The sequence below is a fragment of the Heptranchias perlo genome, chromosome 13, assembly GCF_035084215.1.
Source record: "Heptranchias perlo isolate sHepPer1 chromosome 13, sHepPer1.hap1, whole genome shotgun sequence".
Lineage (NCBI taxonomy): Eukaryota > Metazoa > Chordata > Chondrichthyes > Hexanchiformes > Hexanchidae > Heptranchias > Heptranchias perlo.
The window spans coordinates 2,890,860-2,916,250 of NC_090337.1; the positions used below are offsets into that span (position 1 = coordinate 2,890,860).

Below are 25,391 nucleotides of genomic sequence, written 5' to 3' on the forward strand. Positions count from 1 at the left end.
AATCTGAGACAGATGGCTTTTTGGCAACCAAAGGTATTAAGGGATATGGGCCAAAGGCAGGTATATGGAGTTAGATCACAGATCAGCCATGATCTTATCAAATGGCGGAGCAGGCACGAGGGGCTGAATGGCCTACTCCTGTTCCTATGTTCCTAAGGCCCCGTCTGCCCCCTCAGATGGATGGAAAAGATCCCTTGGCACTATTGGAAGAAGAGCAGGGGAGTTCTCCCCGGTGTCCTGGGCAATATTTATCCCTCAACCAACATCAATAAGAGACAATAACTTTTTCAAAGTATCATTGCTCTTTGTGGAATCTTGCTGTGCGCCTCTTGGCTGCTGCATTTCCTACATTATACCAGTGACGACACTTCAAAAACACTTCATTGACTGTAAAGCGCTTTGGGACGTCCCGAGGATGTGAAAGGCGCGATAGAAATGTTAGTGAGTCTCCAACATTTTCTGAATTTTGTTTAGTGTCAGTGTGTAGAAGGGGTTCAGCAGTAGCTGCACTGAGGGGGGCACTGGGGGGCACTGAGGGGCACTGAGGGCACCAAGGTGGGCACTGAGGGCACTAAGGTGGGCACTGGGGGCACTGAGGGGGAACTGAGGGAACCAAGGTGGGCACTGGGGGCACTGAGGGGGCACTGAGGGCACCAAGATGGGCACTGAGGTGGGCATTGCGGGGGCACTGGGGTGGGCACTGAGGGAACCAAGGTGGGCACTGAGGGGGCACTGGGGTGGGCACTGAGGGCACCAAGATGGGCACTGAGGGGCACTGGGTGGGAACTGAGGGCACCAAGGTGGCACTAAGGGGGCACTGGGTGGGCACTGAGGGCACCAAGGTGGGCACTGAGGGGGCACTGGGATGGGCACTAAGGGCACCAAGGTGGGCACTGAGGGGGCACTGGAGTGGGCACTGAGGGGCACGAAGGTGGGCACTGAGGGGGCACTGAGGTGGGCACTGAGGGGGCACTGGGGTGGGCACTGAGGGCACCAAGGTGGGCACACGGGCACCAAGGTGGGCACTAAGGGGGCACTGGGATGGGCACTGCGGGGCACCAAGGTGGGCATCAGGGGGCACCACTGTGGGCACTGAGGGGGCACCAAGGTGGGCACTGAGGGGGCACTGGGGTGGGCACTGAGGACACCAAGGTGGGCACTGAGGGGGCACTGGGGTGGGCACTGAGGGCACCAGGGTGGGCACTGAGGGGGGCACTGGGGTGGGCACTGAGGGGGCACCAAGGTGGGCACCGAGGTGGGTACAGTAGTGCAGTGATTACAGTACAGCCAGATTCGTGATTGGCCAACAAAGGAATGCTCTGTTTTATAAGGGGAGAAGAATCTATTTGAAGGAGTATTTCAAATATAGACTAAAAAGGCATTAATAAGGCTTTGTGGATTTATTATTCTGAAAGGAATTTAAGGATGGTATTTTTTGAAGTTCAATAGATTATTATGTCGTCGGGTTAAATTGAACTTTAATTTCTGAATCTAATAACTGGAGAAGGAGTAACTGTTTGGCACAACAGAACGATCACAATATAAATGTGTTTAATGATGAATAAATCCAATTAAAGTGGTTCTGTTTCTGGACCAATGATCCGGAGGGCGTGAGTTTAAATCCCACCGCGGCAGTTTGAGAATTTAAATTCAGTTAAAATTGAAAATAAAAATCTGGAATCAGTGAAAGTGACCGAGAAACTGTGGGAAAAACCCAACTGGTTCACTGATGTCCTTTAGGGAAGGAAACCTGCCGTCCTTACCCGGTCTGGGACTATAGGTGACTCCAGTCCCACACCAGCGTGGTTGACTCTAACTGCCCTCTGCAGTGACCGAGTGAGTTACTCAGTTTTACCAAAAAGGCAACTGCAGTTCAAGATGGCGGCTCATCACCACGTTCTCAGGGTAACTCGGGACGGGCAATAAATGCCGGCCTCCCAGCGACGCCCACACCCCCAGAATAAATAAAAAAGTTCCGAAAGTGGGGTTTATGTGTGAGCACAGACAGCGAGATCGACAGGATATTTGACAGAAGAGGAGGCATTACTGCTCCTGCCCTCACACACAGTCCCTCACTCACAGTCCCTCACACACGGGGCCCTCTCACATGGGTCCCTCACACACAGTCCCTCACTCACAGTCCCTCACTCACAGTCCCTCACACACGGGGCCCTCTCACATGGGTCCCTCACACACAGTCCCTCACACACAGTCCCTCACAGTCCCTCACACACAGTCCCTCACACTCAGTCCCTCACACACGGGGCCCTCACACACGGGGCCCTCACAGACAGTCCCTCACACACAGTCCCTCACACATGGGGCCCTCACACACGGGGCCCTCACACACAGTCCCTCACACACAGTCCCTCACAGTCCCTCACACACAGTCCCTCACAGTCCCTCACACACACACCAGCGCCTCCCTGCCGCTGCCTTCCCCCTCTGAAGATGACTCACTTGCCGAGGGGTGATTTGCTCTGTATCCAGTTGACCGTCCAGTATACTCTGGTAATAAGCCAGATTCTCCAGCACGGCTTCGTCCACTGGCCGGATCAGTAAATAGGATTTAGTGGCTTCCAATGCTTTCTTGTGATTGTTAACTGCAGAAAGAGCGAGTGACAGCACTCCATTAAAACAACTCCCAGAAACACATCCAACACACCCTGTCACCTCCACACATCCTCTTGGACCCTCTCGTAGGAGGGCAAGTTTATAAAGTGTGGGTGGGACCCTTTAACCCCGGCCGATCAATAAATACATAGATCACCATTTTAAAAATTCATTCTCTGGATGTGGGCGTCGCTGCCAAGGTCGGTGTTTATCACCCATTCGCCAGTTGCCCTGAGAAGGTGGTGATGGGCCTTCTTGAACCTTTGGTAGTGTTTTGATACAACTGATTGGCCACTTCAGAGGGCAGTTAAGAGTCAACCATGTTGGTGTGGGACTGGAGTCACCTATAGGCCCAGACCGGGTAAGAACACTAGGGGAGAGGCCCAGACTGGGTAAGGACACCAGGGGAGGGGCCCAGTCTCAAAGGGCTCCCAGGGAAGGGCCCAGACTGGGTAAGGACACCAGGGGAGGGGCCCAGTCTCAAAGGGCTCCCAGGGAAGGGCCCAGACTGGGTAAGGACACCAGGGGAGGGGCCCAGACCGGGTAAGGACACCAGGGGAGGGGCCCAGACCGGGTAAGGACACCAGGGGAGGGGCCCAGACTGGGTAAGGACACCAGGGGAGGGGCCCAGACCGGGTAAGGACACCAGGGGAGGGGCCCAGACTGGGTAAGGACACCAGGGGAGGGGCCCAGACCGGGTAAGGACACCAGGGGAGGGGCCCAGACTGGGTAAGGACACCAGGGGAGGGGCCCAGACCGGGTAAGGACACCAGGGGAGGGGCCCAGACTGGGTAAGGACACCAGGGGAGGGGCCCAGACTGGGTAAGGACACCAGGGGAGGGGCCCAGACCGGGTAAGGACACCAGGGGAGGGGCCCAGACCGGGTAAGGACACCAGGGGAGGGGCCCAGACCGGGTAAGGACACCAGGGGAGGGGCCCAGACCGGGTAAGGACACCAGGGGAGGGGCCCAGACCGGGTAAGGACACCAGGGGAGGGGCCCAGACTGGGTAAGGACACCAGGGGAGGGGCCCAGACCGGGTAAGGACACCAGGGGAGGGGGCCCAGTCTCACAGGGCTCCCAGGGAAGGGCCCAGTAAAAATCACTAACACAACTTAATTGGTCATTTGTCTCATCTCTGTTTGTGGGATCTTGCTGTGAGTAGAATGATGATATAACAACAGTCACTGCACTCCAAAGTATTTCACTGTAACGGAAGCATGTTGAGATTTTCTGAGAGGTGTAACTCTTTCATTCCTTCCATATATCGACTGGAGGAATCACTGGGCCTTCACTGAGTTACAGATGATTGGCCAAATGTCTGACTTTGGGATTGGGTATAAAATCTGGTCTGTGTTAATGACCCACAATCAATAAAGGCACTCGAGGGCGAAATCTGGCCTGAGTCGTTGAGATTTGGGTTCTAGGTCCAGGGCAGAGACTTACATCCTGGCCTGGCCTGGCCTGGTCCAGTCTGGCCTACATCCTTTCTTCACACGCTCCTGATGAAGAGATTTCGATGGGATTGTCCTTACTCCCAATGGTTTTCTGTCAGTCAGATTTCGTTAACCTTGCCAGTACTGGAATATTGAACAGTCTAATCGAGTTACATCAAGTCCACAGCACAGAAACAGGCCATTCGGCCCAACTGGTCTATCCCGGTGTTTATGCTCCACACGAGCCTCCTCCCTCCCTACTTCATCTCACCCTATCAGCATATCCTTCTATTCCTTTCTCCCTCACGTGTTTATCCAGCTTCCCCTTAAATGCATCGTAAATAATCGTAGCTGATACAAAATAAATCTTTAAATAAAATATGTTTGAAAAGATGAGTCACTTTAAAAAAACTACAGGTGGACTCGGGACGAGACCCGGCCCCTGAGACTACACAAGGTGTTGGGTTGAGTTGAAATCATCAATGGGCCTCACCCTTGTAGTAGGAATACTGCAGGAAGTCGTAGTGCATGGGCAGGTAATTCTCGATGGGCGAGAGTCGCCCAGCTCGGGTGGCCAGCTCCCTCACACAATCGTGTTCACACTGGAGGACCTGAATGCAGTGATCTGAGCAGGGAAGAAACACATGACACAGAATTACAGAGCACAGTCCGAAAACATAAAGCTTCTCCCAGACCTGGAGAGGATTCTGTAACTCTTCACTCCCGCTCCCGCACAAGAAATAGACCATTCCTCCCTCACCTCCATCGTTCCTCATGTCAGCCTTTCTCGTCTCTCTCTCTCTGTTTTGTAGATCTCACTATGGTCACGGCTCTTCCCAACTTCCCTCCTCTGTTTCCCGAATCTCCAAATCCCCCGTCCGACTCACTCTTCCTCCTCCCTGCATCCCCACTGTGTTGAAGTTCAGATCCATCACACTGTCTCCCACTCGAACTGATCCGGGTCGCAGTGGGCAGCACTCTCGACTCTGATACAGTAGGTCGTGAGTTCAAATCCACACTCCAGAGACTTGAGCCCATAATCCAGGCTGACACCTCAGTACTGAGGGAGCGCTGCACTGTCGGAGGGGCAGTACTGAGGGAGCGCTGCACTGTCGGAGGGTCAGTACTGAGGGAGTGCTGCACTGTCGGAGGGTCAGTACTGAGGGAGAGCTGCACTGTCGGAGGGTCAGTACTGAGGCAGCGCTGCACTGTCGGAGGGTCAGTACTGAGGGAGTGCTGTACTATCGGAGGGTCAGTATTGAGGGAGTGTCGGAGGGTCAGTACTGAGGGAGTGCTGCACTGTCGGAGGGTCAGTACTGAGAGAGTGCTCTGAACTGTTGGAGGGTCAGTACTGAGAGAGTGCTCTGCACTGTCGGAGGGTCAGTACTGAGGAAGTACTGCACTGTCGGAGGGTCAGTATTGAGGGAGTGTCGGAGGGTCAGTACTGAGGGAGCGCTGCACTGTCGGAGGGTCAGTATTGAGGGAGTGTCGGAGGGTCAGTACTGAGGGAGCGCTGCACTGTCGGAGGGGCAGTACTGAGGGAGCACTGCACTGTCGGAGGGGCAGTACTGAGGGAGCGCTGCACTGTCGGAGGGTCAGTACTGAGGGAGTGCTGCACTGTCGGAGGGTCAGTACTGAGGGAGAGCTGCACTGTCGGAGGGTCAGTACTGAGGGAGCGCTGCACTGTCGGAGGGTCAGTACTGAGGGAGCGCTGCACTGTCGGAGGGTCAGTACTGAGGGAGTGCTGCACTGTCGGAGGGTCAGTACTGAGGGAGCGCTGCACTGTCGGAGGGTCAGTACTGAGGGAGCGCTGCACTGTCGGAGGGGCAGTACTGAGGGAGCGCTGCACTGTCGGAGGGTCAGTACTGAGGGAGCGCTGCACTGTCGGAGGGGCAGTACTGAGGGAGCGCTGCACTGTCGGAGGGTCAGTATTGAGGGAGTGTCGGAGGGTCAGTACTGAGGGAGTGCTGCACTGTCGGAGGGTCAGTACTGAGGGAGTGCTGTACTGTCGGAGGGTCAGTATTGAGGGAGTGTCGGAGGGTCAGTACTGAGGGAGTGCTGCACTGTCGGAGGGTCAGTACTGAGGCAGTGCTGCACTGTCGGAGGGTCAGTACTGAGGGAGCGCTGCAGTGTCGGAGGGTCAGTACTGAGAGAGTGCTCTGCACTGTCGGAGGGTCAGTACTGAGGGAGTGCTGCACTGTCGGAGGGTCAGTACTGAGGGAGCGCTGCACTGTCGGAGGGGCAGTACTGAGGGAGCGCTGCACTGTCGGAGGGGCAGTACTGAGGGAGCGCTGCACTGTCGGAGGGTCAGTACTGAGGGAGTGCTGTACTGTCGGAGGGTCAGTACTGAGGGAGCGCTGCACTGTCGGAGGGTTAGTACTGAGGGAGTGCTGTATTGTCGGAGGGTCAGTACTGAGGGAGTGCTGCACTGTCGGAGGGTCAGTACTGAGGGAGTGCTGTACTGTCGGAGGGTCAGTACTGAGGGAGCGCTGCACTGTCGGAGGGTTAGTACTGAGGGAGTGCTGTATTGTCGGAGGGTCAGTACTGAGGGAGTGCTGCACTGTCGGAGGGTCAGTACTGAGGGAGTGCTGCACTGTCGGAGGGTTAGTACTGAGGGAGTGCTGTATTGTCGGAGGGTCAGTACTGAGGGAGCGCTGCACTGTCGGAGGGTTAGTACTGAGGGAGTGCTGTATTGTCGGAGGGTCAGTACTGAGGGAGAGCTGCACTGTCGGAGGGTCAGTACTGAGGGAGCGCTGCACTGTCGGAGGGTCAGTACTGAGGGAGCGCTGCACTGTCGGAGGGTCAGTACTGAGGGAGCGCTGCACTGTCGGAGGGTCAGTACTGAGGGAGCGCTGCACTGTCGGTGTGTCAGTACTGAGGGAGCGCTGCACTGTCGGAGGGTCAGTACTGAGGGAGCGCTGCACTGTCGGAGGGTCAGTACTGAGGGAGCGCTGCACTGTCGGAGGGTCAGTACTGAGGGAGCGCTGCACTGTCAGAGGGTCAGTACTGAGGGAGTGCTGCACTGTCGGAGGGTCAGTACTGAGGGAGCACTGCACTGTCGGAGGGTCAGTACTGAGGGAGTGCTGCACTGTGGGAGGGTCAGTACTGAGGGAGTGCTGTACTGTCGGAGGGTCAGTACTGAGGGAGCGCCGCACTGTCGGAGGGTCAGTACTGAGGGAGTGCTGCACTGTGGGAGGTGCCGTCTTTTGGATGGGATGGGTCTGTCCTCTTCGGTGACACTATTTGGAGAGGAGGGTCCTTCCTTTCCTCCTTCCACCTGTGGGACTCCTCAGCTCCCTCAGGCGTCCCTTTCTCCTGCATCACCTGATCGCAACTTTCTCATCGCTCTTCAGCTCTCTCGCTCCCGATTGGCTCCTCTACTGAGGGTTAGTCAAAAAGTGGATGAAGGGATGAAATTGCCAGAAAAAAAATTAAAATCACAAATTTAAACTGCTGGCTCTTCTGCTTATCTTTGGCTCCAGCGATGTGCTGAATGACCTTCTTCTGTCTTCTATCAGTCCATGATTCTTTGGTCATTGATTTCAAACCAGTTTTGATGTTAGTCCTCCCACCGCTCGAGGGCTCTCACCAACACCTGCAGTCAGCTCTGATGCCAACACGCAAAAGGCCCAGATGGAAACCTCATGCAGAGTAAAAATAGCACTGAGCACTGGGGAGCAAGTGTGCAGCCACTCACCGAGGGCTCGTTTTATGAATGGGCTGAATACTTGATTCAATAAATGGCCACCCGTGCCAGGCCCACACTCAACGTTATCACACAATGGAATTCCCGTGGGCAATGGGTCTCAGATCGGTCAGCTGTGCTCAGTCGAGAAACAATCTGGGCAAAGCAATCTGAATGCTTTTTTGTTTAAATAACCAGTTGGCTGAACTTTATAAATTAAATTTGCAAATCCTTGAACTCATTCCTGGCACAATTCAGTCCAGTTTGTTTGGGACATAAATATCATCATTAGGGCATTCCCACATTCCCCAGTTATTAGTAACTCTAACACTATACAGTCTGGCCCAGCTCAGTGAGAAAATACCATGCAGCCTCTCGAACTTTGTCTTGGGGGTGAGCAAAAGCTTTGACCCACCCAGTAGCTCCCTGGCCCATCAAAGGGCTGGAACATCTGGTAGAGAAGGTGACAGGACAAGCTGAGGAGGCTGTTAAAAAAGCACACGGGATCCTGGCCTTTATTAATAGATGTAAGTAATCTTACAACACCAGGTTATAGTCCAACAGTTTTATTTGAAAATCACAAGCTTTCGGAGGCTTTCTCCTGCGTCCGAAAGCTCGTGATTTTCAAATGAAACTGTTGGACTATAACCTGGTGTTGTGAGATTCCTTACATTTGTCCACCCCAGTCCATCACCGGCATCTCCACACCATCTTTATTAATAGAGGCATAGAGTACAAAAGCAGGGAAGTTATGCTAAACCTTTATAAAACACTGGTTAGGCCTCAGCTGCAGTATTGTGTCGAATTCTGGGCACCGCAGTTTAGGAAGGATGTCAAGGCCTTGGAGAGGGTGCGGAGGAGATTTACTAGAATGGTCCCAGGGATGAGGGACTTCAGTTATGTGGAGACTGGAGAAGCTGGGATTGTTCTCCTTAGAATAGTGAAGGTTAAGAGGAGATTTGATAGAGGTGTTCAAAATCATGAAGGGTTTTGACAGAGTAAATAAGGGGAAACTGTTTCCAGTGACAGAAGGGTCGGTAACGAGAGGACACAGATTGAAGGTAATTGGCAAAAGAACCAGAGCCAATTCATTGGCTGTAAAGCGCTTTGGGACGTCCTGAGGCCGTGAAAGGTGCGATAGAAATGTAAGGTCTTCCTTTACATTCGGCGTGTCCTACCTGCTATGACTTCATAAAGGTGAGCCCCGTTTACTGGGTAACTGTTACCATCAAACTGTTGTGGCCCTTGACACAGAGCTCGGCACTCTGTCTCAGCTTCCCAGTACAGGCTGAGGGCTTTCTCAAACGAATCAATGGCTAAGGCATATTGATCATCATCGTAGTGTTTCAACCCAGTGCTAAAGGCCTCCTGGGAACAGAAGAGGCAAGAATTAGAGGTCATACAATGAAAAGAACTCAACATAAGAACATTTAAGAAGATAAGAAATAGGAGCAGGAGTTGGCCATCCGGCCCCTCGAGCCTGCTCCACCATTCAATCAGATCATGGCTGATCTTCGACCTCAACTCCACTTTCCCACTTGATCTCCATATCCCGTGATTCCCTTAGTGTCCAAAAATCTATCGATCTCAGCCTTGAATATATTCAACGACTCAGCATCCACTGCCCTCTGGGGGTAGAGAATTCCAAAAGATTCACAACCCTCTGAGTGAAGAAATTCCTCCTCATCTCAGCCGTGAATGGCCGACCCTTTATCCTGAGACTATGCCCCCTAGTTCTAGACTCTCCAGCCAGGGGAAACAGCCTCTCAGCATCTACTCTGTCAAGCCCCCTCAGAATCTTATATGTTTCAATAAGATCACCTCTCATTCTTCTTAACTCCAGAGAGTAAAGGCCCATTCTACTTAACCTCTCCTCATAGGACAACTGAAATAAAAAGTGAGCTCAACTTCTCCAAAAGCAACAACCAATGGTTCCTTTAATTCATTCTCGGGACGTGAGCATCGCTGGCAAGACCGACATTTATTGCCCATCCCTAGTTGCCCTGAGACGGTGGCGATGGGCCTTCTTTTTGAACCGTTGCAGTCCATGTGCTTTGATACAACTGAGTGGCTTTTTTTTTATTCATTCATGGGATGTGGGCGTCGCTGGCGAGGCCGGCATTTATTGACCATCCCTAATTGCCCTTGAGAAGGTGGTGGTGAGCCGATGCAGTCCGTGTGGTGACGGTTCTCCCACAGTGCTGTTAGGAAGGGAGTTCCAGGATTTTGACCCAGCGACAATGAAGGAACGGCGATATATTTCCAAGTCGGGATGGTGTGTGACTTGGAGGGGAACGTGCAGGTGGTGTTGTTCCCATGTGCCTGCTGCTCTTGTCCTTCTAGGTGGTAGAGGTCGCGGGTTTTGGAGGTGCTGTTGAAGAAGCCTTGGCGAGTTGCTGCAGTGCATCCTGTGGATGGTTCACACTGCAGCCACAGTGCGCCGGTGGTGAAGGGAGTGAAAGATTAGGGTGGTGGATGGGGTGCCAATCAAGCGGGCTGCTTTCTCCTGGATGGTGTCGAGCTTCTTGAGTGTTGTTGGAGCTGCACTCATCCAGGCAAGTGGAGAGTATTCCATCACACTCCTGACTTGTGCCTTGTAGATGGTGGAAAGGCTTTGGGGAGTCAGGAGGTGAGTCACTCACCGCAGAATACCCAACCTCTGACCTGCTCTTGTAGCCACAGTATTTATGTGGCTGATCCAGTTAAGTTTCTGGTCAATGGTGACCCCCAGGATGTTGATGGTGGGGGATTCGGCGATGGTAATGCCGTTGAATGTCAAGGGGAGGTGGTTAGACTCTCTCTTGTTGGAGATGGTCATTGCCTTGCACTTGTCTGGCGTGAATGTTACTTGCCACTTATCAGCCCAAGCCTGGATGTTGTCCAGGTCTTGCTGCATGCGGGCTCGGACTGCTTCATTATCTGAGGGGTTGTGAATGGAACTGAACACTGTGCAGTCATCAGCGAACATCCCCATTTCTGACCTTATGATGGAGGGAAGGTCATTGATGAAGCAGCTGAAAATGGTTGGGCCTAGGACACTGCCCTGAGGAACTCCTGCAGCAATGCCCTGGGGCTGAGATGATTGGCCTCCAACAACCACTACCATCTTCCTTTGTGCTAGGTATGACTCCAGCCACTGGAGAGTTTTCTCACTGATTCCCATTGACTTAAATTTTACTGGGGCTCCTTGGTGCCACACTCGGTCAAATGCTGCCTTGATGTCAAGGGCAGTCACTCTCACCTCACCTCTGGAATTCAGCTCTTTTGTCCATGTTTGGACCAAGGCTGTAATGAGGTCTGGAGCCGAGTGGTCCTGGCGGAACCCAAACTGAGCATCGGTGAGCAGGTTATTGGTGAGTAAGTGCCGCTTGATAGCACTGTCGACGACACCTTCCATCACTTTGCCGATGATTGAGAGTAGACTGATGGGGCGGTAGTTGGCCGGATTGGATTTGTCCTGCTTTTTGTGGACAGGACATAACTGGGCAATTTTCCACATTGTCGGGTAGATGCCAGTGTTGTAGCTGTACTGGAACAGCTTGGCTAGAGGCGCAGCTAGTTCTGGAGCACAAGTCTTCAGCACTACAGCTGGGATGTTGTCGGGGCCCATAGCCTTTGCTGTATCCATTGCACTCAGCCGTTTCTTGATATCACGTGGAGTGAATCGAATTGGCTGAAGACTGGCTTCTGTGATGGTGGGGCTATCGGGAGGAGGCTGAGATGGATCATCCACTCGACACTTCTGGCTGAAGATGGTTGCAAACGCTTCAGCCTTGTCTTTTGCACTCACGTGCTGGACTTCGCCATCATTGAGGATGGGGATGTTTACAGAGCCTCCTCCTCCCGTTAGTTGTTTAATTGTCCACCACCATTCACGACTGGATGTGGCAGGACTGCAGAGCTTTGATCTGATCCGTTGGTTGTGGAATCTATAGCATGTTGCTTCCGCTGTTTAGCATGCATGTAGTCCTGAGTTGCAGCTTCACCAGGTTGGCACCTCATTTTTAGGTACGCCTGGTGCTGCTCCTGGCATGCTCTTCTACACTCCTCATTGAACCAGGGTTGATCCCCTGGCTTGTTGGTAATGGTAGAGTGAGGAATATGCCGGGCCATGAGGTTACAGATTGTGCTGGAATACAATTCTGCTGCTGCTGATGGCCCACAGCGCCTCATGGATGCCCAGTTTTGAGCTGCTAGATCTGTTCTGAATCTATCCCATTTGGCACGGTGGTAGTGCCACACAACATGTTGGATGGTGTCCTCAGTGCGAAGACGGAACTTCATCTCCACAAGGACTGTGCGGTGGTCACTCCTACCAATACTGTCATGGACAGATGCATCTGCCACAGGTAGATTGGTGAGGACGAGGACAAGTAAGTTTTTCCCTCGTGTTGGTTCGCTCACCATCTGCCGCAGGCCCAGTCTTGCAGTTATGTCCTTCAGGACTCAGCCAGCTCGGTCAGTAGTGGTGCTACCGAGCCACTCTTGGTGATGGACATTGAAGTCCCCCACCCAGAGTACATTTTGTGCCCTTGCTACCCTCAGTGCTTCCTCCAAGTGGTGTTCAACATGGAGGAGGACTGATTCATCAGCTATGGGAGGGCGGTAGGTGGTAATTAGCAGGAGATTTCCTTGCCCACGTTTGACCTGATGCCATGAGATTTCATGGGGTCCAGAGTCAATGTTGAGGACTCCCAGGGCCACTCCCTCCTGACTGTATATCACTGTACCGCCACCTCTGGTGGGTCTGTCCTGCCGGTGGGATAGGACATACCCAGGGATGGTGATGGAAGAGTCTGGGACGTTGGCTGAAAGGTATGATTCTGTGAGTATGGCTATGTCAGGCTGTTGCTTGACTAGTCTGTGGGACAGCTCTCCCAATTTTGGCACAAGTCCCCAGATGTTAGTGAGGAGGACTTTGCAGGGTCGACTGGGCTTGGTTTGCCTTTGTTGTGTCTGGTGCCTAGTGGTCTGATGCCGGGTGGTCCGTCCGGTTTTATTCTTATTATGATTTTTTAAAACAAGATTTTACAACTGAGTGGCTTGCTAGGCCATTTCAGAGTCAATTCAGAATCAACCACATTGCTGTGGGTCTGGAGTCATATATAAGCCAGACCGGGTAAGGACGGCAGGCTTCCTTCCCTAAAGGACATTAGTGAACCAGATGGGTTTTTACGACAATCCGGAAGTTTCATGGCCATCATTACTGATACTAGTATTTTAATTCCAGATTTTATTTAATTAACTGAATTTAAATTCCCCAGCTGCCATGGTGGGATTTGAACTCATGACTCTGGATTACTAGTCCAGGCCTCTAGATTATTAGTCCAGTAACATAACCACTATGCTACCGTACCTATAAAAACACCTCAGACAGCAGTTAAGGTCTGGGACTGGAGTCACATCTGGGCCACGTAAAGGACATTGGTGAACAGTTGGGTTTTTACGACCATCCGACAGCTTCATGGTCACATTTAGTGACCCCAACTTTTTAATTCCAGAGCTTTTTAACTGAATTCAAATTCACAAACTACCATGGTGGGATATGAACTCATGTTCTCTGGATTATTAGTCCAGTTCTAGTGTTGAAAAGCAATAGTGTACTCCAGTGTTATACAGTGACAGACCTGTACCCACCAGTACTATACTCCAGTGTTATACAGTGACAGACCTGTACCCACCAGTACTGTACCCCAGTGTTATACAGTGACAGACCTGTACCCACCAGTACTGTACCCCAGTGTTATACAGTGACAGACCTGTACCCACCAGTACTGTACCCCAGTGTTATACAGTGACAGACCTGTACCCACCAGTACTGTACCAGTGTTATACAGTGACAGACCTGTACCCACCAGTACTGTACCCCAGTGTTATACAGTGACAGATCTGTACCCACCAGTACTGTACCCCAGTGTTATACAGTGACAGACCTGTACCCACCAGTACTATACCCCAGTGTTCTATACTTCAACATCCTTTCTCTGCACAGTCCAGTTAGAAGGACAGAATCTAGAATCATTTGACTGGGTGTTTTTCACAGTTTAATTGGACAGAATGTCCCCGCCCCCCTGTACATTTCGCCATCACCGCCGAGCCCCCTCAATCTTCTTACCATGTACGGCCTCATCTCCCGATCGATGAAATGACTTTCCTTCACCCCCTCCATCAGCTTGTAACGTTCCAGGCTCTGCCTCATTTCCATGTGTTCAGGGTTTGCCAAGAAGAAGGTGTGAGCTGCCTCAGCTGCTTTGTCGAGCTCATTCAACTGAAAACAAAAGTTCCAGGAAACAGCTGTGTTAATAAAGATTCATTGTGAATTTATTACTGAGAGCCCATTAATATGTATTGTATTAAAAAATCTTACGCTGGCACATATTTCTGTGTACTTTTTCCAGTATAGGTTCCTATGTCTACATTTGTAATAGAATCCTCCTATGTAAACTTGTCACGTTACAATTGTACTTCACCGCCAGTGGAGAGAGTGCAGCACCACCACTGGTCAGAGGGTGTAACACCATGTCCCGTTCTCCCATCACCCCCTCTGCTCACTGACCGACATTGGTTCCCGGTCCACCAACACCTCGATTTTGAAGTTTTCATCCTCATATCCAAAACCTCCCTGGCCTCGCCCCGCCCTATCTCTGTAATCACCTCCAGCCCTACAACCCTTCGGGAACTCTGCGTTTCTCCAATCAGGCCTCTTGTGCATCCCCCAATTCCTTTGCCCCACCATTGGCGGCCGTGCCTTCAGCTGCCTAGGCCCTAAGCTCTGGAATTCTCTCCCTAAACCTCTCCGCCTCTCTACCTCTCTCTCCTCCTTTGAGACAATCCTTAAAACCTACCTCTTTGACCAAGCTTTTGGTCACATGTCCTAATATCTCCTTTGGCTCGATGTCAGTTTTTGTCTGATTACGCTCCTGTGATGCACCTTGGGACATTTTACTACATTAAGGGTGCTATATAAATGCAAATTGTTGTTGTTGCAATTGCAATTACATAGGAGGTTTCCATTATAAATATGGACGTTGGAATTTCTTGCAGAAAGGTAAAAATATGGGCAGCAATGGGGACTGAATTACATCTGTGCCCCATTTCAATTATCCTCCACCCTCTGACTCAAGAATTAAAGATTAATCTCTTGGACATTGCTGTGAGCAACCCGGGAGAATCATTAAAGGGGCATAAAAGATATTCGGAGATTGGGGAGGGGGGGGAAAGACTGTTTGGCCAACAGTCAAGAATCGTCCAATTGAGTAATGAAGAGTCTGTTCACTTTCCAACAAGTTGTGACAGATTAAGTGTAAAAATGAGGTTGGGTTATTTTCGGAGCGAGAAGCCATGTTCCTACTTCAATACTTTAATATGAAATGGCTTCCTTCACCCCCTCCGTTTTGATGAAAATTGCCCAAACATTTTCTTTGTGACAACTGCCTTCCCCACACGGACTGCAGCGGTTCAAGAAGGCTCATCACCACCTTCTCAAGGGGCAACTAGGGATGGGCAAGAAACGCTGGCCTTGCCAGCGACGCCCACATCCCCAGAATTAATTTTTAAAAGGCAGGGCATTTTTAAATAATTCAAACTGATGCTTGGGGTTAGTAACGAGTTCTGACCAAGATTCCGTGCAACATTTCAACCATTACTTCCCTATTCAGATTGTCTATTTTCTTGCTTGAACATAATCGAGGAATGTACCTACTCGCATGTAGAAGCAAACTGTGAATGGCTGGTGTCAGGTATAAGCTCGTGATGGTAAATGGCTGCCTCGCCCAGCTCAGGTAATGTTTACTCACTAGAGGTTTCACATTGCAAGCATGTTGCATGTACAGGCAAAGTCCGCAGAAACCTATCGTCACGCCAGGACAGGCCGCTGACTCAGTGAGCGGCTGAGGCATACAGACCAGGACAGTCCCAGGGTTGATCTCCGGCCTGAGTTAGCCGATCTTGAGCTGGGACAACAAGCTGGTTAAACTGGAGAGGAGAGGGTTGCTGGTTCCTGGTTGATCTTTCCAGCAAGCCTAGCTGCAGATGCATGAGCGAGCTTAGGGACCATTTCCCAGGAGACAAGGGGAAGAACGATCAGAGAAAGCAGCAATGTACAGACCACATCCGATGATTGGAGTTTTTTTGACGCAACAGAGGGCAGTTAAGATTCAACCACGTTGGTGTGGGACTGGAGTCACATATAGGCCCAGACTGGGTAAGGACGGCAGGTTTCCTTCCCTAAAGGACATCAGTGAACCAGTTGGGTTTTTACGACAATTCATGGTCACTTTTACTGATACTAGATTTTTATTTTCAGATTATTTTCAAACTTAATTCAAATTCTGAAACTGCCGTGGTGGGATTTGAACTCGTGATCTCTGGATTACTGGGCCAGTAATATAACCACTTTGCTATCGTATCCCAATGGCACATTCTTGCAAGACTTTACAAAGTCTGCCATCAAAACAAGTGTCAGAGTCAAAGAGCACCCTTAGCAAAACCCCCCAATGGATGGGGAACTATTTGGACCTGAGTTGCTTCAACCAAGCTGCCTTGTCCTTGTCGAAGTCTTTGACAATGGAAAGTGTTTCATCCTGTGGTCCCTGTAAAAAGTGCCCAGAAGAATCCAGCTCCATTGCCATTTGACAGACGTTACCCTGGTTGATGAATCAGGCACGTGGCACTAGTTGGGATAAGACTCTATTCACCACACTTGGCTGCATCATCTTCAGCCTTGGTCAACTGAAACTTGCCTACGGTAGAGAAGATGATTTTTATGGTGGGTGAGATAATTGGCAGTGGTGCAGCAACACTCACTGGGTGTGCACCTGAAAGAGTGTCCAATGCACACACAGGCACAATTACATCCCAAACATCCATACACACAGCAACATCTCAGAGCCTGCGGAGGGGGAGAAGAGAAGGGAGGGGGACAAGCAGGAGACGGGAAATATTGATGGGGACGGATCCTAAAGCACAGATAGGTAGATAGATTTGTATGAGGTTTTGAAGGAAGAGAGAACTGGATTTGAGAGAAAGTGACGGCAGGCAGGGATAGTAACTGATGTCTGGGACTCTAGAGTGGATCTGGTGGTGCAGTGGTTGTTAATGGACTAATAATCCAGAGAGGGTGAGAGTACACACTCGAAACACTCTCCCAGGACTCACTTCAGACTCAATCGTTCCTTCCATTTGCCCTTTGTTCAGAGGGGCTCCTCGGTGGGGATTTATGGCATTTCAATTTGTCGATGGACAAGTTACTGATCTTCATTGATTCATGACACAGAAAGAAAGAGCTTGCATTTATATAGAGCCTTTCACAACCTCAGGACTTTACAGCCAATGAAGTCCTTTTGAAGTGTAGTCGCTGTTATTATATTGGAAACGCAGCAGCTAATTTGTGCACAGCAAGATCCCACACACAGCAACGTGATAATGACCAGGTAATCTGTATTAGGGATGTTGGTTGAGGGATAGATATTGGCCCAGGACACAGGAGAACGCCCTTGCAATTCTTCAAAGTAGTGCCGTGGAACCTTTTACGTCCAACTGAGAGGCAGATGGGGCTTCGGTTTAACGTTTCATCCTAAAGACGGCCACTCCGACAGTGCAGCTCTCCCTCAGTACTGGCACTGGGAGCGTCAGGCTGGATTGTGGGCTCAACTCTCTGGAGTGGGACTCGAACCCACGACCTTCTGACTTGGCACCGATTATTTTCATATATAAATTCAGTGACCTAGATTTATTACTTCAGTAACACTGGCCCCCAGGCAAAACTTGGGCTGAGAATGGGGCCAAACCCATCCACCTGCTCCCCGCTCACCACACTGCTGCAAGGGCTTCTTGCCAAAAGTGGCGGGGGGGGGGGGCCTGCAATATGGGCGGCAACAACAACAACAACAACAACAACAACAACAACAACAACTTGCATTCAATGTAGAAAAATGTCCTAAAGCTCTTCAACAGGGGAGTAATCAAAAAATGAACACTGAGTCAAAGAAGGAGATAGTAGGAGAGATGACCTTGGCCAAAGACAAGGATTTTAAGGAAGGCCTTAAAGGAGGGAGTGGGGGGGAGGTGGAAGGGGTATATGGTGTGAATTCAAGAGTGTGGAGCGTAGACAGTTGAAGGCATGACTTCCAATTATAGGGTGAAGTGGGGGGTTGGACAAGAGGTCAGAATTGGAGCAACGGAGAGTTCTGGGGGTGGTTGTAGGGATGGAGGAGGTTACAGAGAGAGGGAGGGGTGAGTCCATGGAGGCTAAAGGGGGCAGCGGTGTTGGGACTTGGCGTGGGATATAGGCCGCAGAGTTGTTTGAGGCTGGGGGTCAATTGAAAATTTCAAAACTGAGATTGATAGATTTTTGTTAGGCGAGGGGATTAAGGGTTACGGGACCAAGGTGAGTAGTTGGAATTAAGGTACAGATCAGCCATAACCTAGTTGAATGGCAGAACAGGCTTGAGGGGCTGAATGGCCTCCTCCAGTTCCTACATTTTGAATTACCTGACGTTTGCAGGAAACTGTGCCTTTTCACATTCCAAGTTTCCTTACAGTCTATCGGACACAAGAAATGCAGCTTTCTGCCCAGGGTGTCCCGTGAGGTTCAAAGACCCAACAACAGAAACTAGGCCCAGAGGGTGCGCTTTTCAAACTCTGGAGCTAGTTACTGTGCTACAGGCTACAGATGTTCTGAGCCAAACAACTGCTAAAAAGACGACAAATCACAGGATCAAAAACTTGAGAAGCCCCCAAGCCCTTCCCGTGGTTCACTGAGTTTATCTGGTGAAGAGCGTAAGTGTAAACTTGTCACGTTGCAATTGTACCTCAGCTCCCAGTGGAGAGATCGTAGCACCATCACCGGTCAGAGGGGGTAACACCACGTCCCGTTCACCCATCACCCCCTGTGCTCGCTGGACCTACGTTGGTTCCCGGTCCACCAACACCTCAATTTTAAAATTCTCATCCATGTTTTCAAATCCCTCCATGGCCTCGCCCCTCCCTAACCTCCTCCAACCCTCCAACCCTCCGAGATCTCTGCGCTCCTCCAATTCTGGCCGCTTGAGCATCCCCGATTTTCATCGCTCCACCATTGGTGGCCGTGCCTTCAGCTGCCTGGGCCCTAAGCTCTGGAATTCCCTCCCTAAACCTCTCCGCCTCTCTCTCCTCCTTTAAGATGCTCCTTAAAACCTACCTCTTTGACCAAGCTTTTGGTCACCTGTCCTAATATCTCCTTATGTGGCTCGGGGTCAAGTTTTGTCAGATAATCGCTCCTGTGAAGCGCCTTGGGACGTTTTCTACACTTTCCTAGAAGTAAAGGGAATTAGGGGTTACGGGGAGCGGGCAGGAAATTGGACGTGAATTTAGATTTGAGGTTAGGATCAGATCAGCCATGATCTTATTAAATGGCGGAGCAGGCTCGAGGGGCCGATTGGCCTACTCCTGCTCCTATTTCTTATGTTCTTATGTTCTTAAGGCGCTATATAAATGCAAGTTATTATTGTTGTTGTAGTGTCTGAGCACCAGAACACGCACCTTTAAAATGTCCAAAACATCTTTGGATTTAAAATAAGAGGCGAGAAGCTTGACAGATGAATGAATGAACTTGTGTTTATACAGAGCCTTTAATATATTATGGACATCCTAAAGTGCTGTACAGCCAATGAAACGCTTTTGAAGTGTGGTCACTGTTGTAATGTAGGGAAACACGGCAGGAAATTTACACACAGCAAGATCCCACCAACAGCAATGATGTAATGACCAGATAATCAGTTTTGTGGGTGTTGTTTGAGGGATAAATATTGATAAATATTGATCAATCCCCGGCTCTTCTTCAAATAGTCGTGGGATCCTCCACCACAGAGAGCAGATGGAGCCTTGGTACTGACCCTCCGACAGTGCAGCGCTCCCTCAGTACTGACCCTCCGACAGTGCAGCGCTCCCTCAGTACTGACCCTCCGACAGTGCAGCGCTCCCTCAGTACTGACCCTCCGACAGTGCAGCGCTCCCTCAGTACTGACCCTCCGACAGTGCAGCGCTCCCTCAGTACTGACCCTCCGACAGTGCAGCGCTCCCTCAGTACTGACCCTCCGACAGTGCAGCGCTCCCTCAGTACTGACCCTCCGACAGTGCAGCACTCTCTCAGTACTGACCCTCCGATAATGCAGCACTCCCTCAGTACTGACCCTCCGACAGTGCGGCACTCCCTCAGTACTGACCCTCCGACAGTGCAGCACTCCCTCAGTACTGACCCTCCGACAGTGCAGCACTCCCTCAGTACTGACCCTCCCACAGTGCAGCATTCCCTCAGTACTGACCCTCCGACAGTGCAGCACTCCCTCAGTACTGACCCTCCGACAGTGCAGCACTCCCTCAGTACTGACCCTCCCACAGTGCAGCATTCCCTCAGTACTGACCCTCCGACAGTGCAGCACTCCCTCAGCACTGACCCTCCGACAGAGCAGCGCTCCCTCAGCACTGACCCTCCGACAGTGCAGCGCTCCCTCAGTACTGACCCTCCGACAGTGCAGCGCTCCCTCGGTACTGACCCTCCGACAGTGCAGCGCTCCCTCGGTACTGACCCTCCGACAGTGCAGCGCTCCCTCGGTACTGACCCTCCGACAGTGCAGCGCTCCCTCGGTACTGACCCTCCGACAGTGCAGCGCTCCCTCCGTACTGACCCTCCGACAGTGCAGCGCTCCCTCAGTACTGACCCTCCGACAGAGCAGCGCTCCCTCAGTACTGACCCTCCGACAGAGCAGCGCTCCCTCAGCACTGACCCTCTGACAGTGCAGCGCTCCCTCAGTACTGCCCCTCCGACAGTGCAGCGCTCCCTCAGCACTGACCCTCCGACAGTGCAGCGCTCCCTCAGTACTGACCCTCCGACAGCGCAGCGCTCCCTCAGCACTGACCCTCTGACAGTGCAGCGCTCCCTCAGTACTGACCCTCCGACAGTGCAGCGTTCCCTCGGTACTGACCCTCCGACAGTGCAGCGCTCCCTCAGTGCTGACCCTCCGACAGTGCAGCGCTCCCTCAGTACTGACCCTCCGACAGTGCAGCGCTCCCTCAGTACTGACCCTCCGACAGTGCAGCACTCCCTCAGTACTGACCCTCCGACAGTGCAGCGCTCCCTCAGTACTGACCCTCCGACAGTGCAGCACTCCCTCAGTACTGACCCTCCGACAGTGCAGCGCTCCCTCAGTACTGACCCTCCGACAGTGCAGCACTCCCTCAGTACTGACCCTCCGACAGTGCAGCACTCCCTCAGTACTGACCCTCCGACAGTGCAGCACTCCCTCAGTACTGACCCTCCGACAGTGCAGCACTCCCTCAGTACTGACCCTCCGACAGTGCAGCACTCCCTCAGTACTGACCCTCCGACAGTGCAGCACTCCCTCAGTACTGACCCTCCGACAGTGCAGCGCTCCCTCAGTACTGACCCTCCGACAGTGCAGCACTCCCTCAGTACTGACCCTCCGACAGTGCAGCACTCCCTCAGTACTGACCCTCCGACAGTGCAGCACTCCCTCAGTACTGACCCTCCGACAGTGCAGCACTCCCTCAGTACTGACCCTCCGACAGTGCAGCACTCCCTCAGTACTGACCCTCCGACAGTGCAGCACTCCCTCAGTACTGACCCTCCGACAGTGCAGCGCTCCCTCAGTACTGCAATGAAGTGTCAGCCTAGATTTTGTGCTCAAGTTTCTGGAGTGGGACTTGACCGCACGACCTTCTGACTCAGAGGGGAGAGGTTACCCACTGAGCCGCGGCTGAGACTGGGTGAAGAAAGCACAGTGCCATTGTTGAACACTCAGAAAAGAAGAAGACACGAATTTCCAACAGAAGCAGATTTTCAAGGATCAGGAGTTTCACATTGCACCGGCCACCTTCGTTTACCATCTCTTCAAAAGATTGTGTCCCGAATAATTTAGTAACCGTTACCTACCCCCAAGTGAGGCTTAAGCCAGAACTATCAGGCTACAAAAGGATTATACACTGTCCCATCAAACACTCCCAGGGCAGGTACAGCACGGGTTAGATACAGAGTAAAGCTCCCTCTACACTGTCCCATCAAACACTCCCAGGGCAGGTACAGCACGGGTTAGATACAGAGTAAAGCTCCCTCTACACTGTCCCATCAAACACTCCCAGGGCAGGTACAGGGTTCGATACAGAGTAAAGCTCCCTCTTCAATTCCCCATCAATGTGCCTTGACCGCAACACAAGATCAATACGCAGTAACCAGTAACGGAAGTGTACGTTTATGGGCCCTGAATGGGACTGGGATTAGATGCGATGCATTCCATGGTGGAATATGCCATCAACACTCATGGTCAAATTTTGAACCTGGGAGGAGACGAGAGAGAAGTCGGGGCATAAGATATCAGAGAATAAGGTCAAACAGTTGAACTCCCAGGTACTTCTGCTGAATCCCACATTTGATGTAATAACAGAGAATCAGTTCACTTCTGTTAAAAAACAATCAGGGATGGAATGCAAAGACTCGTCACGGAGAGAGAGAGGGATGAAGAATTAATGGAGAAATACGGAAACTGTATAGAGATGGGAAAAGGGGAAAAGGAGATGAATTGTCGGAGTAGCTGAAAGCACGTTAAAAATGTGCTCAGGGAGTTTCCTCATTGGGTCAAGTAACATTGAGGGAATCGCACGTCTCCACTGGTCACTCTGAGAATCAGGCACTTCAATCTGAAAAAAATTACAGAGTGTAGAGAGGAAATGAAATGATAAAATGGACCGATGATTTTAAGGAGGTCTCGGTTATATTTAGTGAGCTGATTTACAGTCGGGGCTGACAGCCTCCTCCTCCAGCAGTGCTCTGGAACTCACAGTATGAACTGGGTCCTGCCGATCCAACTCCCGTTCTCTGCTGAAGGAAGCCGGGGTCCACGGATAACCCAGTCCAAGTGTCTGCTCTCCAAGTGTGAGTTTAAGCAGTGGCCGCAGGCAGGCTCTCCAAGTGTGAGTTTAAGCAGTGGCCGCAGGCAGGCTCTCCAAGTGTGAGGGCATTGCCGCCAAGCTCAACCCTCTCCTCACCTGCACAGACCCCACTTTTCAGCAAGGGTGGTTGGATAGGGGTCCCTGGTAGGGGTCCTGGGCGATTTTCCCTCTGCTTCCAAGCCATAGAAGTCAGAAGCCCAAACGCATCTCCCCCGCAGAGACCCGGGATCAAATCTGGAATCTTCTTGCTCAGCACCATGGGGCCTTTTAACCAATCTGAGCACTGGCCGGCTAGGAATTCTTAAAATATATATAAATAAATGCAGTAACTTTCTTGAATGGAGAAAAACACCAAGAAAAAGGAAGAGCTTGCATTTCTATAGCGTCTTTCACGATGTCCCAAAGCGCTTAACAGCCAGTGAAGTACTTTTTGAAGTGTAGTCACTGTTGTAATGTAGGAAACACGGCAGCCAATTTGCGCACAGCAAGATCCCACAAACAGCAATGTGATAATGATCAGATAATCTGATAGAGATGTTGGTTGAGGGATGAATATTGGGCAGGAGACCGGGGAGATCTCTGCTGCGCTTTTTCTGTTAGTGGCCGTGGAATCTTTTATGTCCACCAGAAAGGGCAAACAGAGCCTTAGTTTAACGTCTCATCCGAAAGACGGCACCTCCGACAGTGCAGCACTCCCTCAGTACTGACACTGGGAGAGCCAGCTCTGAGCTCAAGTCTCTGGAGTGGGACTTGAACCCATGACCTTCATGAATCAGGTGAGAGTGCGGCCCACGGAGCCCCGGCTAGCACCAGTTACTAGCAGAGAAATTCTGAGCACTGACTGATATTATTTACAGCTGGAGAGGTGAGATGGGATTTTCCAGCCTGTGGGTTTGGACAGTAAACCTCAGAGACTGTGCCAGCTGGCTCAGCACCACGATATAGTTCAAGAATCCTCAGCAAACACATCGGCACCGTAAATCCCAACAAACCCTTCTCATTTAATAAAAAGCACAGATTCTTTTTTAAATCTGGTTTGTATTTTTTTTATTCATTCTCGGGATGTGGGTGTCGCTGGCAAGGCCGGCATTTATTGCCCATCCCTAGTTGCCCTGAGAAGGTGGCGATGGACCTTCTTCTTGAACCACTGTAACGGTTTTGATATAACCGAGTAGTTTGTTGGGCCACGTCAGCGAGCAGTTAAGAGTCAACCACATTGCTGTGGGTCTGGAGTCACATATAGGCCCAGACCGGGTAAGGACGGCAGCTTTCCTTCCCTGAAGGACATTACTGAACCAGTTGGGTTTTTACGACAATCCGACAGCTTCATGGGCACTTTTACTGAGACCAACTTTTTATTCCCAGATTTATTCAAATTCTCAAACTGCCCTGGTGGGTTTTGAACTCATGATCACTGGATTATTAGTCCAGCAACAGAACCACCGTACACACCAGTAAAACACGGCAAAGTTTGAACCAGAGCAAGGAATTTACCAGCACAGGGTTCAGTGTTTTGGTTGTGTATGTTTAAGTACGGTCTTTATACAGCTTGGAGAGTTTTACTCAACTCCGGGTCGAAATCCACGCCGTGATCCGAACACTGCACTGACGGTTTCCAACTTATTTTTTCTCCCCTTCAGCTCGCTCTTTCTGAGTCCTTGCAAATTTTATAATGCTTTCTCCCTCCTCCCCGGGGTGGGTTTTCAACAAGCACCAGCCAGCACCTCACCCAAAGGACCAATTTTCACCTGTGAGCCTGGACGGCAGGAGTGGACGAGATATTCCACCATGGGGGGCATCATAGTTGAGCCTGGTCCTATTCTCACCTCAGTGTCCACATACAGGGGTCCCTCCGTATGATTAAAAACAGGAAGCGCGTGCCGATTTATGCTGCTTGGTAGCCAGAGGCGCCGAGGCTATTCGACCGAGGGGAGGGGTCAGCACAGCTAGCCAGAATCCTGGCCTCCCCCAGCAGGTGTCAACACTGTAATATCACGACCACTACACCAGCTGAGATCAGCTAATTCAGCATTGATAGGGGATCGAAGTTAAACTTTGGCTCATCCAAAACTCTGCTGCCCGTGTCCTAACTCGCACTAAGTCCCGTTCACCCTTCACCCCTGTGCGTTGCTGTTTGTGGGATCTTGCTGTGTGCAAATTGGCTGCTGCTTTTCCTACATTACAACAGTGACTACACTTCAAAAATACTTCATTGACTGTGAAGCTCTTTGGGACGTCCCGAGGTGACAAAAGGCTCAGGTACATTCTTCTTTCTATCAGCTGTAAAGTTGTATTAGTTTGAACCTGTGTCCCTTTGTCCTACTCCCACAGTTTAATCTAAAGTAATATTGTGGATTAACTATTGACTGTAAAGATTTTTCAGGTGTGGGTGTCGCTGGCAAGGCCGGCATTTATTGCCCATCCCTAGTTGCCCAGAGAAGGTGGTGGTGGGCCTTCTCCTTGAATCGTTCCAGTTCCCTGGATTACTAGTCCAGTAACACTGCTGTACCCCTCAGCACCCAATGTACCCTTGGTGACAATTATAGAGGAGATAGCACAGAACGCAGGCACTGTGAGAGAGGGGGTGCAGCCTTTAAAAAGTGCAAAACTGGGAAAGAGAATGTTGACAATGTGGAGAAGGCTGGGTCGGGGATGAGTTATCAAATCTCTCTCCACAATGACCGGCAGCTGTCCCAGCAACCAAGAATCATTTAA

General features: G+C 51.2%; 1 protein-coding gene across 1 annotated transcript in view; it reads right to left on the bottom strand.

Moving 5' to 3' along the window:
* The window catches only part of p3h2 (prolyl 3-hydroxylase 2), a 145,119-nt gene that overhangs the window by 42,952 nt on the left and 76,776 nt on the right, over positions 1-25,391 (bottom strand). The window contains exons 2-5 of the mRNA XM_067994842.1: positions 13,849-14,001; positions 8,912-9,101; positions 4,542-4,673; positions 2,461-2,603 (exon numbers count right to left, since the gene is read on the bottom strand). Of these exons, the coding sequence (XP_067850943.1) occupies positions 2,461-2,603; positions 4,542-4,673; positions 8,912-9,101; positions 13,849-14,001 (618 nt within the window). The remainder of the gene's footprint in view (positions 1-2,460; positions 2,604-4,541; positions 4,674-8,911; positions 9,102-13,848; positions 14,002-25,391) is intronic.